We start from the raw sequence: 19,567 nt of genomic DNA on the forward strand, positions 1-19,567 counted from the left end.
ACTGCAAGGTCCACTGTTGATTACATATGTTAGATGAAATCGATGAAATCCATAGAGAAAGGAATAGAGGAAATGGTACTGGAATCAAGAGTAAGGCGGCATTATGCTGAGGTACTTTTAGAATAATAGGGGAGGGGGGGGGGAGAAAGGGGGTTGGGGGAGAGGGGGAGGGGGGTAGAGAGAGAGAGAGAGAGAGAGAGAGAGAGAGAGAGAGAGAGTTGAAATTATAGTTCTACCTTTTGTATGTGTACTCTATTACCAGTTATAATTCTTACAGTTATGTGAAATGACCAAGGTAAGATACAATCTGTGTAAATCTTTCACAATATCATTTTATCTCTCACTTGTTAACTGTTTTTCATTCGCTGTAATATTTTTGACATGTTCACATATGCCATATACCATATTCTGTATCCTGACTTGGAAAAAAGACCAGGAGAAATCAAGCTGACCCCAATGAATATGATCCTCTGATAGTCAAAACAAAAACAAAAAGTGTAACACTAACTGTGTCCTGTTTTCACCTAATGTACTACCCTGTATATACATACGTCATTCAGAATTCCCTAACTATTCTATGAAAGTGTTGTTGATCAAACTAATAATTAAGTAATTCTTCTCTACCTTCCAACTTTTCTTTCTCTTCTACCAAATAAATTAACTGTATTTCTAAAAACTAAACCTCATACCATCTTTTGTTCAAATACATTAATTTGTAATTGTTGGTAAACAGAAGTTCTTTCACTATCATAAAGTTCCAGTTTCTTTCTGAAATTATTATTATTATTATTATTATTATTATTATTATTATTATTATTATTATTATTTGTTTTCCAAGTACAAAATATCCAGGACAGACAAAGAATGCTATGTGCATAAATAACTACAAGTTTCATCCAGTCATTTATGTAATTTATTGTACCTATTTTTCAGAGTTTCTTTAAACTATATTTTTCCTTTCTGTTAGGTATGTTCTACAATCTGAATTTGTTATTGCAACAGTTAAGTGAGCACAATTTTCAAGACACAGGAAATACCTATTCAAGATATTTATTTTCAGTAAGATTCTTTGACATGATTATACAATAGATGTTACTAGCAACAGGAGTAATTCTTCTTCCAACTGTCACCCTCAGTAGTTTTCAGTTTATTGGATAAGTGGTTTCAGAATATTACATATGATTTTCAAACACCCGTAAGTAGTAACTGTGTTGTCAAACAAACAATGAGTAAGAAAGACTATGAGAAAAATGTCTAGTTCCTTGAAAGAAACCTATGAGTACAGAAGGCATCATAACCACATGGAGAAGGTAAGTAACATGATTTTGAAAAGAAGTATTGCCTTTTTTGGCCATGTGGGAAAAATGAAACCAGAAAGGTTACCTAAAAGGATATTAATGTACTTTCCAGATAAGAAAATGAAAGAAGCGTAGTTCACAGATGTTGGGAGAGATGAATACAAACTACAAGTTTCTCCTACAGATATCCAGGAGCATGATCTACTTAAGCAGAAATTACGAACACACAAAAGTTTCCACAGCCAACGAATCATCCTGTCCTCATAAAGCACGTTATGTATTCTGCGTGTTGTATACTTTACGCTACTGATTTGCATTGCATTACTAAGACTATTTCTTGTGAGATGACCCTTGGACGAATAATGATAAGTAAACAGGAAAAGTCAAAGCTGAAGACACTAAAGGCAGGGACCTGAGAGAGAAAAGAGTAACACCAGAAATGAATGTGGGAGCATTGAACAACAGTTAAAGCTCAGAAAAAGAGACAGTAGAATTAACATGGTTTCTGGTTGGCCAAAACAAAGAAAGAAGATGAAGATGAAGATGAAGAAGACAAAGAAGAAGAAATAACAACATTGTGGATGCATGCTTACAAAATTATACACTTCCCTACAATCAGCATTTTCTGTGACTACAGACACACTTATGTGTCAACTTTGGAAAATGCTAATTACAGATCTAATTGCATATTTTTCTAATCATATGTTTATGATGCTGTTATACATTGTATATTGGACCACACTTTCATTATTTATGTGCATTTGAAAATAAAATATAAATTTCTAAAACTGGTAAGGGAATCCAGTGAAAACAGTTGGAAAAGGATTTACTCCAATTCCTAATTCTGTTAGTTGTTAGTCAATTCTGATCCACAAATGTGGAAAATGTTCTAGAAATTTGAGTTATTATTGACACACTACATATCTAATTCAAAATCAATAGCCCAATGAGAAATTACTCACATTTGACACATTTTCCTTCCAGACAGCAACCATTGCAGCATTCAGCATCTCTGACACACTGCAAAGACAGACAATCTCAATTAAAACACAACCTCATGTAGTGATTCATATTGCCAATACATTATTAGAAGAAGAACATACAAATAACATAACAACTTATGATACATCATTAAAAATATTTAAGTCACTTTGGCTGCTGAAACTGAATTATGCTTTAGTAGACTGACAGTCACATAAATAAAAAGTTAGTAAGCATAGTAATTAAAGTCAGATATATCTTCATCTAGGTATAAACCAGATACCAGTATGTTGGAGAGAATGAAAATTTTAAACATGGGGAAGGAAAGTCATAGTATCACACAACAATGAAGACAAAGATCTAGGTGATTGAGAAATCAGCCAGAAATGACTGACGTAATTTGATGCGGAGCTTTCAGAACTGATTTCATCTCTGATAACACTAATTTAGGGCAGTTACAGTTACTGATGTCCAGTTTTGGTGTAACACACTAGTTAAACTCCCAGTGAGAATATAAAACAGTGAAACAGTGATGGATAACTTATTTCTGAAACAGACTATCCTTCTTGAGAAAGATGCAAGTTCTACAATTGATGATTTATCTGAGTAAGATGGCCAAATGACAGAATAAAGTATCCCCATAATCAGGTTTAATGAAGAATTGAAATATACAACTGCACAGAATCATAAATGCTTCCTCAGTCACACTATTCAGAGAGATTACCAGATGAATAATGTGAAAAAGTATACAAATGGCACTCATTTAAATGAGAAATTCAATTCTTTCCTACAAAAATTCTTACAACACATGCAGTTACAGATATAGTTTTTTTTTTTTTTTTTTTTTTTTTTTTTTTTTTTTTTTTTAGTATCAATATCTGTACCTTACGCATAGTGGCCTAGCGCAACACCACTGCTGCCAGGGGAAACCCAGTCTTTGAGAAGCTCAGTTTGGTTCCAACCATTATTGGTAGTGTGGAAGGCAATGAGTAGTGGGAAGCCACAGCTGGATGACAGACGTGGTTAGATGATACGTACCCATGTGCCATGAGAAGTTTGATAACTCTGTTAAATGCTGCAGTGTTTATGGACAGGATTCAGAACTCATAAATATTAGTAATGAATCAGTAACAAAGATCTCTAAAAGCAATGGTTACCTCAGGAAAGTAATAAGAAGCTGAAATAAGAGTGAACGTCAGTATGTGTGCATAGAGATGTTAGGACCGTGTACCATTCCTTGTACTACAGGCAATAAACCTTTCAGTTCTATGAAGTCAGGTCTCCTTTTGAACCGTTTTAATATATATTAGAACTAACTGAGTATGAAGATTTTGAATGGCAAGTGTAATGATTTTGATGGAGCGTGTACCTGTGGGCAGATGGTCCAGTTTTTAGTCTTCAGGTGCATGTTCCTTAAGATTCCTTGAGAGTATGATGCCCATTCTAAGCTGTGCAACACAACCATTGGTATAATTGCCATGGTTATACTAACACAGCTGGTTTTAGAGAGAAACTTTGCCATGATAGATACAAAAAGAAGGAGTAGGCATCTTGTAGTTGGTGACACACATGAAAGAACTTTTTGAATCCATAGTTATCTTCTGAGGAAAGAATGACTAAAAAAGAAAAGAAGCAACACAGCAAGCAGCACGCAATGGCCAGAGAATAAACAGTAATCATCACAAATGCCTAGGTCACAAACAGTTTTTGAAAGGTAAGAAAGGAACTAACCATAATTCAATGTACTTGGCAATAGGGCTAAAATAGGAAGGTTGTAAGAAAAGTGTGTGTGACAAATGTAATACTTACTTTCGGTATTATCAGAAAGTGTGTTTTTTGATGTTTAGTGTTTCTGAAACAGAAATGTGCATCAAATGTTACAGGTTGAAGGAAGGCAACAACTAACCATCTCCACTAGGTTCTTCACTAGAACATTGGTGCAAAATTTTTGCATCTGCTGCCCAACACTCATTCCTCAAGTACAGGATGCTTTTGAGGAATATAGAGGCTGATCATGACCACATTTTAACACAAGATCACATCTACATCTACATCTACATCTACATACATGCCTCTGTACGAGCCCTAATGTCTCTTATCTTATCTTCGTGGTCTTTCCGCGAAATGTAAGTTGGAGGCAGTAAAATTGTACAGCAGTCAGCCTCAAATGCTGGTTCTCTAAATTTCCTCAGTAGCGATTCATGAAAAGAATGCCTCCTTTCCTCCGGAGACTCCCACCCGAGTTCCTGAAGCATTTCCATAACACTCGTGTGATGATCAAACCTACCAGTAAGAAATCTAGCAGGTCGCCTCTGAATTGCTTCTATGTGCTCTCTCAATTCGACCTGATAGGGATGCCAAATGCTTGAGCAGTACTCAAGAATAGGTCGTATTAGTGTTTTATAAGCGGTCTCCTTTACAGATGAACCACATCTTCCCAAAATTCTACCAATGAACTGAAGACGACTATCCGCCTTCCCCACAACTGCCATTACATGCTTGTCCCACTTCATATCGCTCTGCAATGTTACGCCCAAATATTTAATCGACATGACTGTGTCAAGCGCTACACTGCTAATGGAGTATTCAAACATTACAGGAATCTTTTTCCTATTCATCTGCATTAATTTACATTTATCTATATTTAGAGTTAGCTGCCATTCTTTACACCACTCACAAATCCTGTCCAAGCCATCTTGTATCCTCCTACAGTCACTCAACGATGACACCTTCCCATACACCACATCATCATCAGCAAACAGCCGCACATTGCTATCCACGCTATCCAAAAGATCATTTATGTAGATAGAAAATGACAGCGGACCTACCACATTTCCCTGGAGCACTCCAGATGATACCCTCACCTCCAATGAACACTCACCACCGAGGACAACGTACTGGGTTCTATTACTTAAGAAGTAATTCTTAATTTACAACTTTCTGTCATTATTACAGAAAATTATTTTCTTAAAATTTCTGTAAAATATTTGCTTAGAATTGGGAAGTCAAAGTCGAGTTACAGTTACTATCACACTTGGATATTGCTAAACATTAATGATGTAGTTCATTTATCAAATGTTCATTAATTGGTCACAATGTTAAATTACTTCTCAATGCCAAAAGTGTTGCACTGTGAACTTTTAAATGCATTTAAGCGAAATCTTAAATTATTCACTGATTTTTTACTGAAACTCAGTTATGTTGAATGATATATGATGACTCAGCTGCAATCTATGTTAAGGAACAGTTAATGAAAAACTGAGTCATTGTAGGTAAAATATAGGAGGTGATGGGCCTCATTCATATTAGTTGACAGTTCCGTAATAAACAGAGAAATGCCAGCTGTATCTGTAATTTCAGATACTCACTAATGGAGACTTTGTCAGCACTTATGTGTTGTCACTTTCTACTGCACATACACTCTACAAATCACTACCTACATGCATGATGGAACTTCCCATTTTACCATGTCTTGTGGCAGTTTTCAGTACTTACGTAACTGACATATGAATACAAATAAAACAGGTATGACCCAGACTGCAGGACAGGATATGCTTGTAACTATGCAGATACTGAGGAAGAGTGCCATATCACCATCTTTAGCACTTGCTAATATCAACAATGCACCTAGTGTTTCCAGGAGACTGCACATTCAAATCTATATAGGGTGACTGTATGGTGACGTTACAAACTTTCAGGGGTAACGGAGATGGGTAAATGTATTAATTTGAGGTAAGGGACCCTTGTCAGGAAACAACCGAGTTGAACATTATAACAAAAATCATTCTGATATATCTGCCGCCAGAATACTTGTACTGGTATGGTTGTTCCTAAGATTGTTGGGTAGTTGGCAGTATGCACCAAAACAAGGAGGAGAGTAGTGTTTAATGTCCTGTTGACAATGAGGTCATTAGAGATGGAGCAAAAGCTCAGATTAGGGAGGAGTGGAGAAGGAAAGCAACTGTGCCCTTTTGAAGAAGCCAAAACAAGAAAAAATGTCCAATAATTATGGGCCCTAAAGTGCACACCTTAATAGCTATGAGCAACTGTTCATCTACACTACTGTGAAACACATCTCTTCTACTGCACGAGTGCCCATATTTATTGAGCATTTTTTCTTGTTTTGGTCCATACCACATAATCCAGAAATATAGAAATCGGAGAGCTTGTAGTAGAACTGACATGTTTTACGGTCATTAAGATGAACAAATGTCCGTATCTCTTAAGGTATGCATTTTAGAGCTGGTATGTACTAGACATTTTATTTATTTATTTTGATCCACACTAACAACTTTGAAAGTTGTTGACAGTCAGCAAGAAAAGCACTGCTACAGGTATTCCACTGTCAGAGGTATCACAATGATTTTTGCTTATAACTTTCAACTTCATCATTTTTGGACTAGGGTCCCTTATCTCAAATTGATACATTTACCCTTCTCCACCATCGCTGAAAATTTGTAACACACGGAATCACCCTGCATAATGGAACCCTGTCCCAGAGGGGTAATAATAATGCTTTAAACAACAACAACAACAACAACAACAACAACAACAACAACAACAATAATAATAATAGTTAGTACTGATTGCTTGTATTGCAAAAATATAGAGCAAATCATCAGTAATTTAAGTCCTAGTGGACATAGCTCAGATGAGATCTGAACAAGTCTACAAGCTGTTCACAGCTTAATCTCACAAAGATTCGTATTATGCAATTTCACAATGACAATACTGACCTCCTACCACCAGACACACACCAATGGCCATACACTGAATGAAGCAGAGTGTGCAAAATTCCTTCAAGTGCAGATGGATAATAAGTTAAAATTGACTCAAAATATGGATAAACTAACCAGGAAGCTAAGTTCAGCATGTTATACCCTTAGCAGCATCTCTCATTTTGTTAACCTAAAGGCAAGAGTGTTGGCTTATTTTGCATTTTCTCACTCCCTGTTAACTTGTGGAATCACCTTCCAGGATAGTGTACCTAAACACCAAAAGTCTTTGTTCAGCCAAAGGGCGTAGTAAGAATATTGTGAAAAGTAGATAACTGAACATTTCGCAGAAGCCCATTTTAAGGACCATAAAATTCTTAGAATTCTTACATTCACTCTCAGATACATAAACACCTTAATGGTTTTTACTGCTAATAATAAAAAACAGTTTCAGCTGAACCGTAATACACACTGTTACAATGCGAGGCTCAAGAATAATTTTCATGTTGACTTTGGCTCCTTGTCTAGGGTTCAGAGTGGAATTATGTACTCTAGTGGAAGGTATTCAACAGACTCCTGTCTGACATAAAGTAAGAAATTCAAAATAAAATTAAAAACATATTGAAAAGGTCTGTTAGGTATATGGCATGTATTGATGTTTGTTATAAAGCTGTATGACAAGAAATAAAATACTGTGAACAATATTTATAGATGTAAAAAAATATATTTGAGAAATACCATTTTAATAAATAAATATTAAGTTACTGATTGATAAACAGCTTTTTTCAAAGTAGCAGCTTTCTTACTAGTGTACTCACTTAAAATTTGACGCAAATGTATGACCAGCACTAATGCAGTACAGTGATACTTTACAGTTACTATAGTATACAGATTAAATTTCTATGATGTCTTTGTCTCATGTCAATGTATATCTTGCCTTGTTCCACATTTCTGAAGTTTCTCCTTTTTGATAGGTTCTATGAAACACAATGTGTGAATTAATTAATTAGTTAATGATTTTAGATATCTGTTTCCATTAAGGTTTCCATTTTCTAAGTGAATATTATTGTGGATATCCATGAATATCTGTACCTGTGCAGACCTCTAGCTAAAGCTATACGCTATACACAGTAAATTCAAATTTTAAGCACAAAGAAAAGCAAGTTTCAGCATTATCAGGAATGAAACACATGAACTTGGTAAGGCACATCATGTTCAACTGTCTGGAAGCACACATACAAAAAATGGACCATTGGAAGTAGGTTCCACATGTCAGACTTACTTAAGGTGCATTTACAACTGTGTGCCTTGTAACTTGCCATGCAACTGCGCTTCCCCCACATGCGAGTAGAGGCATATGCGAAGGTTGCATGTCTCTTCTTTAATATGTGCATGTGAGTGATTCCAATCACAACTGTGCCTCTACTGCCATGTGGGACAAGCTATAGCTGCACAGTGACTAGCCACAAGGTGCACTGGTGTAAACGCACCTTTAGACAGTCTTTCCATTGCCAGACATTACTGTCGCCAAAGAGATTACAAAATTCATGAACTTGCTGAAAATTAATTACTTTTCTGATTATGGTGTTACTTTAACCAAGTACTAAAATATTGGCTGACTAGGTAGTCTGCTTTATAAAAGTGGAGATGAGCGACTGAGCTCTAGTTACAGGTTTATCTCCTTCCTTTTCATGGTCTCTAAAAAGTTTTTAGAAGGCTGCTTACGACAGAGTATTTGATCACCATTCTGAGAATAACATTTTAACAACAACAAATCTTGGCATCCTCTACCAATCACTGTGTTTGTAAACTTTCCTGGCACACCAATTTTGTGCAAGTGTCAGAAATTAATTTCAGACAAATTCGGCAGGGCAGCCTTCCCACTTTTTTTAATCAGAATATTTTCTATGACTACCAATGTATTGTGTTGTACTATAGCATTTTCCTTTCTTTTGGTGTGATGCAATTAATATTAAATGGACTGCATAAGTTATGTTGGCATAAAATAACTTTATCTATTTTCTTAATACTGAAAGTAATTAATTAATGTGTGTGCAGACAACAATTTTATGCAATTCTACTACATAAGTATTAAGCAAAACTGTAATTTAGGTCATAGAGACTCATGAGAGCATGCAAACAAAGGTTTGTGGTTGCAATGAAGATTTATTGGCAAACATACTTCAATCTATTATTCTCGATAAATTGACAGAATGAGAAATGACAGCATGTAGTTTATATCAGGGGAGTCTGACTGTTATATTAATGTTATATTAACACCAAGGCTGTATACATGGAGACTGAATAATTGTAAAATGATGGAATGATGTGAGAGGATCTTCTGATGATAAGAACTTGGTAAAAAAACTGGCAGTTGATTGTCACCATAAGAAAATGTCATGCAAAGTGTGTAAAACTACAAAATGACCCAATACAATTTGATTATGTCATCACTGAGTAGTTATTGGGATCATTTAAAACCATCAAATATCTATGGATACCCATCCAGAATGATTTAAGGTAGAATCACAACAGATATAAACTGGGTGGTTATGATTAAACTTTCCCTATTTAACACAGTATAACATGGAAAATAATTATCATATGATTAGCAAATTTGGTAGCACTAATGCCAAGGACATGGAGAAGAAAAATAATGGAGAATCAATTCAATTGAAACACTTTTAATGTGTTGCTATGGTACATCATGCCATTACATACCGGTACCATTACTACTATGAAAGGGGCCCAAATGGCACCCATCAGAGTCCAGAAGAGTCTGAAAGTGTGGGATTTCATTCTGCAAAACAGAACAAAGCATGTCCATTGGTATGCTGGTTACCTCTCTTGATAGGCTGCACTTCAGATCAGCATATGAGTGAATGTTCCCCTGGTAAACCCTGTCCTCCAGGTAGGTCCACAACCAGAAATCACAGGGATTGAGATCAGGTGATCACACTGGCCAAGTATTTTGAAATTATCAGCTGATAACTTGATCATTTTCAAATGTGTTTCAGAGAAGTGAGTCAGCTTCACGAGCAACGTGTGGTGGGGAACCATCTTGCATGAAAACTGTTGAGTTCAATACACTTCTCTCCTGTAGAGTGGATATGAAATGCTGAAGAAGCTTATCACAGTAACACTGGTGAGTCACACTACACATCTTTGGTCCTTGAGCACCAACCTGTTCAAAAAGAATGGGCCAATGATGAACATAGCCATGAAGCCACACTGTATGGTGACACGTTCACCATACAGAGGAAATTCATGCACAGTGATTGGAGGTGAATATCCCCACACTTGGCAATTCTGTGTGTCAACCTCACCCATCAGGGAAAAATGAGCTTCGTCTATCCATAGGATGGTCCACAGCCAGAACTCATCAACTACAATCATTTCAAGAAAGTGGAGAGTGAAGTCAACACTTCATTGTGCATCCTGAGGTGCAAGCTGCTGTGTGATATGGATCTTGTATGGATACCATTTGAGAATGGTTCAAAGCACCTTCTGTGCAGTGGACCATGGGAACTGCCTTGACACAGCACACCCAATGCCTGATGATGCGGAATTGTGTGCAGCACTGTGCCATAGCAACAGTGATTTCATCAACCATATGTGGTGCAACTGGTCATCAATCACAATGACTGATCATGGCACCTGGCCATAGTTGGAACTGGACAGTGGCAATTCGATCCATGGAAATCATGCACCCCATACTCGGGACATTAGTGCTACCAAGTTTGGTACTCATACAATAATTAATTCTGTGTTATAATGTGTTAAATAGTTTAATTATAATCAGCCGGTAGTTTTGGAAAAAGCCAAACAAATTCAGTGGAAGGATTTTCATTCTAATTACCTAATTTACTCACAAGTATGGCCATTCACATAACATACACTGTTCCTTGACTACTGTTCATTAGCACTGAACTCTTATTAACGGAATGGTCTAGCTAGCAGTGCTAAGGCCCTTGTCTTCCTCAAGCCTGTAAACTGAATCATCCTATAACTTAAGGAGGAGTGAAGGGGAGTCTGCGGTGTCAGAACCATTGATTCCAAATCATAGTATAAATGGAATCAGATAGCTACTTCAAATGGACATGTGTTTGTTGTAATCCACATATCATGTTATTTTTGTGAGATATACTGATATTGCAGTGTTTATCTTTGGCAGGCTAGTGTAAAAGGGGATGCAAAATTGGCAGAGCGCAAAATATGTGCATTTTGTAGATTATTTACTTATCTTTATGTATACAAGCTGAGTCAACTTTCAGTATGCCTCGTGCCTCCAAGTTAAGTCACATGGGTTAGATAAAATCATTTTGAAAAGTTTGGTTCAAAAACTTAAAATAAATTTTAAGTGTGCTCATTTTATCAAAACTAATGTAGATGATTGTACAGTACTGTATCACCAATTTGTAGACACAACCTGTGTTTTTCAGAAATGTGATATATTGAGTGGTATAATGTAGTCATTGTAAGCTTGTGTCATGAGTGTTTTGCATAACCTATTTCATAGTAAATCAGCATCTGTAAATTGCAGTTACTGGAAGTAAGTAGCATATACTGTCACATTATTTTTCTGTTATAATTTCAGTGTATATTCCCTGCATTTAATGTAAATTAATGCTACTGTCAAATTTCTTGGTGACAATAACCTGCAAATCGTTTCAGAGAAGCAGTTACACTTGTACCAAGTTTTTCTTCTCTCAATATACATCTCATTTTGGCTCACTTTAGTTCTAAAAGGCTACTGGTAATACCTGTAGCACATCAGAATCATAAATTAGAAAAGAAGCAGCAAGCTTAGATTAAAGCTGTCTGTTACTGTTTTGTAAAATATTGCATCAGGCACAATACAGCTCCACTATGTTTGCTGTTCTTAGACAGGGGATGAGTTGTGTGCTATTCTTAACCCTGTGTTGCATGAATTTCACTACAGTGGACAACTTTTAATGATCAATTCTCTGGCGTTTTCAATCAGTCATGAGGCTGCAAATGCATGCAGGACACAACGCCAGTAGGGAGTGCCCACTGCAGTGAACTGTGTGCATTTTCAGCCTCATGACTGATTGAAAATGCCAAAGAAGTGACCATTAACTGCTGTCCACTGTAGTGGGCGCTATGCATCACAGGGTTAAGCAGCTAAAATCTTCCTGACTACTGTAAAGTGATTGAAAAGTGCTGCAAATGGATGTGTTGGGAGTGCTACCAAGAGTCATGTACCAGAGATACCAAAGGTACCTCAATTACTGAAGGATACTGCCTCTTCTGTGGGACATAGAAGGTCCATCACTACTCATTAATTTCACTGTGAGTGACATGTCAATGGCAGAGCTAGGCATCCTGTATAGGACAGACAAGGACCAGGGAGAACTCAAGATGTTACATGTGTCCACCTAACCAACAAGTCTGACTTGCTGTCTTTCACTGAAACCAAAACTGAGCCAGTGAGACTCACTTCTTTTGGAAAACCTGCTCCGTCCTATAGGAGTGCATAGTTTCACAGCAATATGTACTAATAAAGGTTTCTCTGGCTTCCAGCCGTGTCAAGTGGTTTAAAATCCACGAGCTTTCGGCCGACTACTCCTCGGCCATTGTCAAGTGGTGACTTGGATTTTAAACCATTTGGATTTTAAACCACTTGATGTGGCAGGAAGCCTGAGCAACTTTCATTACTGCTCTGCCCTGTGTCAAGAGGATGCAAAATGGGTCTATTAATTGTTGGGAGTTTAAATGTATGGTGTATAATGGCACTTGTTAGGAAAATGGCATCAAGGGATGGGATGGAACACCAGATGCACTCAGTGCGTATGCCTGGAGGCCTCATTCAGCATGCTGAAGAGGCTATTGTGGCAGCCACTGATGGAACAGTGTGCAGCCATCAGCAGATTGTGGCACATTTTGGAACAAATGATGCCTGTAATCTGGGCCCTGAGATCATAACTGGGCCACCCTAGTACTTTGTACAGGAGGTTGAGAAAGGCAGCCTGGTTCACAGAGTTTCAACGAAGCTCACGATCTGTAGCACTGCCCCAGAATACATTGTGGCCCCCTAGTTCTGAGTCATGGAAGGCTTGATCCAGGGACTGTAAAAGTTCTGTGATAAGCTAAAATGTGGTTTCCTAAACCTGTGCTATATGTTGAGAACTGTAGGCTTCCACTAAATGTGTTAAGTGTCCACTACATATGAAAGGCAGCTATCCAGATAGCTGACTGTGTGCGTGGGACACACAAGTTTTTTAAACATTAGGTGACTCTGTCCAGTAGATAACAATAGCTAAAAAAACTTTGAAGTGTAAGTGTAAGATCCACAGAAACACCCCCCACAGATGAGATGATTAAATTCCTAGTGGTTAACTTCGAAAGAATTCACAACAAAGTGCCAGAATTTGAGGCATTCCTAAAAATCAGTGAAACTCACATACTACTAGGTACAGAAATGTGGTTAAAACCTGAAGCTGACAGCAGTGAGATTTTTGGTAAAAATTTAAGTGTATACTGAAAGGATAGGGTAATGGGAAATGGAGGCAGTGTATTTGTTGCAGTAGACATTAAATCCACTGAGACAGACATTGAAGTTGCATGTGAGATTCGTTTGGCAAGTCGCAGTATAAAAGACAGGCATAAAATTATAATTGGCTCCTTCTGTCAATGTCCAGACACACCTCTTGATGTAACTGAAATCTTTAGACAAAACCTCAGTCTGCTTGTAGGTAAGTTCTCAAATCATACTGTAATTATTAGATGGACTTTAATCACCCAACAATCAATTGAGATAATTACAGATTTATTAGTGTTTAGTGTGAAATTGTTGGTATGAAACATTACTAAATACTAAATACCTTCTCTGAAAACTACCTACAGAAGATAGTTCAGAACACCAGCCGTGATGAAAGGGTATTAGATTTAATGCCAACAAATAGACTTGGCATCTTTGAGGATGTCCACATCAAAACATAACAGTGACATTGAGGTAGTTATAGCAACAATGGATACCAAAGTACAAAGGTTTACTGAAACAAGTAGAAAGCTTTGGACAAGAAACAGTGAACTTTTAGCTCAGAACAGGAGCATGTAGAGAAACTATGGATCAAGTTTAAAGAATAGCGTATCACACACAGGATAGAAACATACTCAGTACAATAGTATATTGTAAGAGGTGACGCCATGGTATACAGCTGCTATAAAGAAACTTCTAAAATAACAAACAATTGCATAACATTTATAAAACAAAGTATTGGGTTATAGATAGAGAGATATTGAATTAAAGACATTTGGTTCTCAAGAGTGCAAAATGCAAAGTCTTCAATGACTACGATAGCAGAATATTGTTGAAATATCTTCCACAAAACCCAAAGAAATTCTGATCATGTGTAAAGGCTGCTAGTGGCACCAAAGTATAGTGTTCAGTCACTCAAGATGGGACAGGAATTGGAATTAAGAGTAAGAACACAAAAACAGAAATTTTTAACAACTTTTTCAAATATACCTTTACAAAAAAAAATCCAGCAATGTTGACCCAAAATAATTGCCATAATACTGAGAAGACAATTGAAACAGATATGTAGGTGACATTGAGAAGCAGCTGAAATCATTGAAACTGAACAAAGCAACAGGGCCTGATCAAATCTGCTATAATCTATCACAGATCCCGTGAACAAAAAACGGTGCCCAGTGGTTGGAAGAAAGCATGAGTCACTTCTACCCATAAGAAGAATAGCAGAAGTTGTGGTGTCACCACCAGACACCACACTTGCTAGGTGGTAGCCTTTAAATCGGCCGCAGTCCGTTAGTATACGTCGGACCCGCGTGTCGCCACAGTGACTGCAGACCGAGCGCCGCCACACGGCAGGTCTAGAGACAGATCCTAGCACTCACCCCAGTTGTACAGCAGACTTCGCTAGCGAAGCTACACTGACAAATACGCTCTCATTTGCCGAGACGATAGTTAGCATAGCCTTCAGCTACGTCATTTGCTACGACCTAGCAAGGCGCCATTACCAGTTTATATTGAGATTCAAATTATGTATCATCAAGAGCGATGTTCTACAATTATGGATTAAAGTTAAGTATTACATAAACTACATACTTTATTTAGTAGACTCATCTCCTTTAACTGTTCCAGACCTCGCGCCATCCTGCGTGAGATTATAGCGTGCATTTCGGCCTCCTCTAGCAACACGGTGTTGGCTCTTCTGCCAACACTACAGAAGTGATCCACAATTCTATCATCCTACATCTGTGAAAGCCATTTGTTGTAGAATCTTAGAATGTATTTGAGCCCAAATACAGTGAGATGCCTAGAGTAGAATGATCTCCTCCTTGCCACCTAGCACAAATTTCAAAAACACTGATCATGTGAAACCCATCTCTCACTCTTCTCACATAACATACTGAAAGCCAAAGATCAAAAAAGGCAGGCAGATGCAGTATTTCTCAATTTCTGAAAAGATTTGACTCTACAACATCTATGCTTATTATGAAAAGTACCGTCATATAAGGTATCATTAGAAATTTGTGACTGGTTTGAGGGGTTTTTGGTAGAGAGGATGCAGAAATTTATCTTGGATAGAGAACCACTGACTGATGAAGTAACTTCAGGTGTGCTCGGGGGAGGTGTGCTGAGTCCCTTGCTGTTCATGTCTTATTAGTGACATTGCAGACAATATTAATAGTAAACTCAGATTTTTGCAGGTGCTGCGGATATCCATAATGAGGTACAGTCTGAAAGAAGCTGCACAAATATTCAGTTAGATCTTGATAAGATATCAAAGTGGTGCAAAGACTGACACCTTGCTTTAAATGTTTCAAAACTTAAAAATTTTCACTTCACAAAATGTTTATGTCTATAATGTAGGTGCCCCACTACTGGAATTGATCAACTTGCACAAATACCTGAGTGTAACACTTTGTGGGGACATGAAATGGAACAACCGCACATGCTCAGTCACGGGTATAGTAAGTAGCACAATTCAGTTTGTTGGCAGAATACTAGGGAAACGGAATCACTCTACAAAGGAGATTGCTTACAAATCACTGAAGCAATCCATTCCAGAATATTGATCTTGTGTGTAGGACCTGAACTAGGGATACTGAACATATACAGAGAAGGACAGCATAAATGGCCACAGGGTTAATTTGACCCTTGGGAGAGTGTCACAAGAGATTTTGAAAGAACTGAAATGGAAGACTTTCTAACAGATGGAAACTATCCTGAGAAAGTTTGGTTACAAGATTTCAAGAACCAGCTTTAGGTGGTGACTGTAGGCATCTGATACTACTCCCTAAATATTAGTCCTGATTGTGAGAACAAGATTACATTAATTACAGCATGCACAGAGGAATTCTTCCCACACTCCATACATGAATGGGACATACCCTCTGGTTTACGGAGTATGGATGTAGACCTAGACACAAAGCACTACGTGAGATAAGGTCACATTAACAGCCAGAATAATATACAAATATCAGCTGGCAGAAAATTTACACCAAGCCATTGTACATAATAATCTACGTATAATTATGTAAATACAAACAATTATTTTACCGGTATGTATTATGTGATGTTTAATGCACCACTACTATCTAATTGTACTCTTTACAAATATATGGGTAAAATAATAGTTTTACACTTTATCAAATATTTCATCACCAGAAGATATTGTTTTTGATGTTTACTGATATCAGATCCTTGCCATCATCTCTTAAAAACACTAATGCTTATCTATAGTCTAAATACAATGATCTATTTACAGTACACACATGTTAAAAAATATCATGTAGACACATTGGAGACTAGACAGCATTGGCAATGTATAACATGTATGACACACCATATGGTCATCCTTGATGCATGGCCCTGGGACAGGATCTGCTACAGCATGCTGGACATCACATATCAGCACAGTAATCAACACCACAGCCACAAGCAGATGGTATGGCAGCAGAACAGCTTTCCTTCTGGCAGTGGGCATTTTGTATTCTGAAACAAGATGCAATTTTAAATGACACACACATTTGTGGTTATGCAGAAACAAAGGGCATTAAATGCTCTTCTTATAACCTTCCAGTGCTGTTAATGCACACCTGATTGTAAGTCACAATAGGAATGAAAATTTTCAGAAACATGAAATAGGTTAATATAATACATTAGTAGAGACTCCCTGACAGATTGGATGTGTGTTCCAGGCTTGAACTCAAAAACAGACCATAAATTTCCATAGATAATGCTCATAGCAACTCTCCAATAAAGGCACAACCCAAAACATTGCTCAGAGATTCTACTTACCAGTTGTAAGACTTTTCTAGGACAAATTGTTTGAAATGGTTTAGCTGCAGAGTAATAATAGCTATAGTTGTGAGTCAAAGGTAATGTGGATCTGAAAACACCCATGTCCTATCTTCCTTCAAACTATAATGATCCTTAGATATAAAACAAACTAACATGTAACATTAACAAAAAAATTAAAAGGTGCATGGAATATCAGCAGATGTGGTATGCTTGTAATCACTATTGGAATATGCACAAGCTAGTAGTACTGGTAGACCATTTACAGACAAGAATTTAGAATGTTGGTAAGGTTTATGTAGACTTAACAGTGGTGACTTCAATAATTTTGTGTTTTTGGTACTGACTGAGAACACTTAAAGAGCTGCTGACATTCTGTTTTGAATAGTTTCACAAAGCAAAATTCCAAATTATGGTTGAAGGTCACAGTACAACAGTATTGATGATTTGATCTTAGACTGAAATATCTTTTGTAATTTAGATGTAAATGTGACAGTAAATGATTTAGTGTATGAAAATGTAAGAATAGAAGAAATAGCAATATACATGGGGTTAAAGAAAACCAAGATGATCCTTCTGTTGGAAAAATGAAATGATTGTATGGCTTTATTAGCTGGGAGATTCCTGTCTGGAATTGGTCAGCCACTAGGTGCAAGTCCTTTTATTAGCTGCTGCTTTGGTGTGTTGGGCAGGATCTGATGAAGATGAGAGGAGATGGAGATGGAGAGAGAGAGAGAGAGAGAGAGAGAGAGACCAGCTGCTGATGGGAAAGCAATGTCTGAGCTAGTACAGAGCTCCCTTAGAAAATACCTGGTAAGTAGTATCTTTTAAACCAAGTGGACTTGGAGATGCCATCTGTGATTTAGGCTTTCCAGAAAATGGTCATGGTAAAGAAGATAATGTAGTAGTTCTTGGCTGCAGCTAATCTCAACTATGCAACTGAGTATGACATCAGGCACAACACTGGGAATGCTTGTTACACTAATGTGAAGACCATGTCACCCTTCGAGCGATATAAAAAGGCTTGGATGGAGCAATGTGTCAAATGTGTAAATGCAGAACTCCAAAAGTGTGTCAGGAGTTGTGGAGTGACCACATGGATGTGACAGTTCACTTTCCCTCACATGGTACGTATACATCTTAATGATTCCAGTAAGAGGTTACATTACATGGCTAATTTCTAGAATCATTCAGTGTAACCAGAGCACTTTCTGTCAAATCTCCATGATTTCCAACATTTTCACTAGGACTTTTTAGGTTAAATGTTTGTGAAAGACAGGACTGTTGCTGTATAACTTACAACAAATAGAAATAAAAAGAAAATGACAACTAGGACTGTGCAAAGAATAACAATCAAACTACATTCAGACTTCTCTGCGAAAACATAAGAAGCCTATTAAATAAGAAGAATATGGTCTCCTGTAACTAAATATGATTGAAAATTCTAAAGATATTTCTTCAGAAGTGCTCTGCATAACAGAACATTCTTCGGTAGTCACAGAAATCTAGCAGATGCACTTCGATGCAACTTGTTATCGCATCATTGTATACACAATACAAGGGAAGAGAGAGTAGCTATATACATAAAAGTGGAATAAATCCCCATGATACAGACCAAATGAGTTCTGCATTTAAGTGTCATACGTCAGGAATAGACTTGAATTTTTTTTGTTGGCAACCAATGCTTCAAACAACAACAATTGAAAAATGTTCCCAGTTGACACCTGATACTTTGATGCTTTAAAGGCACTGCAGAATAAACCTCTAGATTTTGTTGAAAGTATTGAGAAAACGCCTATGGAAATCACTGATATGGTACAGTAAGGCTTAGAAAAAACACAATTTGGTTGTGAATTGTGCGTCTTTTTACCCTGCAGACAACACCAATGTGAACTTTGGAGAAACATGTTTCATATATCAGCTGCTGAGAAATAAAAACCCTAACTTGCTGAAAGTTAATTGTTCTAATCATGTCATACATAACAGAATTTAAGTTTGCAACTGAAAGATTAGATACTGATGTTGGGAATGTAATCTTGAAGATATATAATTAATTCTCAGTCTCAGTCAAAGGAAGAGAAGAATTAAAATCATTTTCTGAATTTGTGAATTATGAGATGACTGATATTTTGAGGACTTTTCCAACTAGATGGCTCTCATTAACACCAGCCATTTCTAGACTGCTTCAGAATTGGAAGCAATCAGAAGTTACAAGGGTGTGCTGAAAAGTAATGCCCCCAGATTTTTTATTCTGTTCTCAGTACTGATTTCAGTATTATGTG

General features: G+C 37.1%; 1 protein-coding gene across 2 annotated transcripts in view; it reads right to left on the minus strand.

Annotated features, from left to right (window-relative positions):
* LOC126190905 (dickkopf-related protein 3-like) overlaps window positions 1–19,567 on the minus strand; it is a 189,972-nt gene that overhangs the window by 87,011 nt on the left and 83,394 nt on the right. For both annotated transcript variants that reach the window (XM_049931532.1, XM_049931531.1), the window contains exons 2-3: window positions 16,831–16,979; window positions 2,261–2,318 (exon numbers count right to left, since the gene is read on the minus strand). In XM_049931532.1, the coding sequence (XP_049787489.1) occupies window positions 2,261–2,318; window positions 16,831–16,971 (199 nt within the window). In that variant the 5' untranslated portion in view covers window positions 16,972–16,979. The remainder of the gene's footprint in view (window positions 1–2,260; window positions 2,319–16,830; window positions 16,980–19,567) is intronic.

This window comes from Schistocerca cancellata, chromosome 6 (genome assembly GCF_023864275.1).
Source record: "Schistocerca cancellata isolate TAMUIC-IGC-003103 chromosome 6, iqSchCanc2.1, whole genome shotgun sequence".
Classification (NCBI taxonomy): Eukaryota; Metazoa; Arthropoda; class Insecta; order Orthoptera; family Acrididae; genus Schistocerca; species Schistocerca cancellata.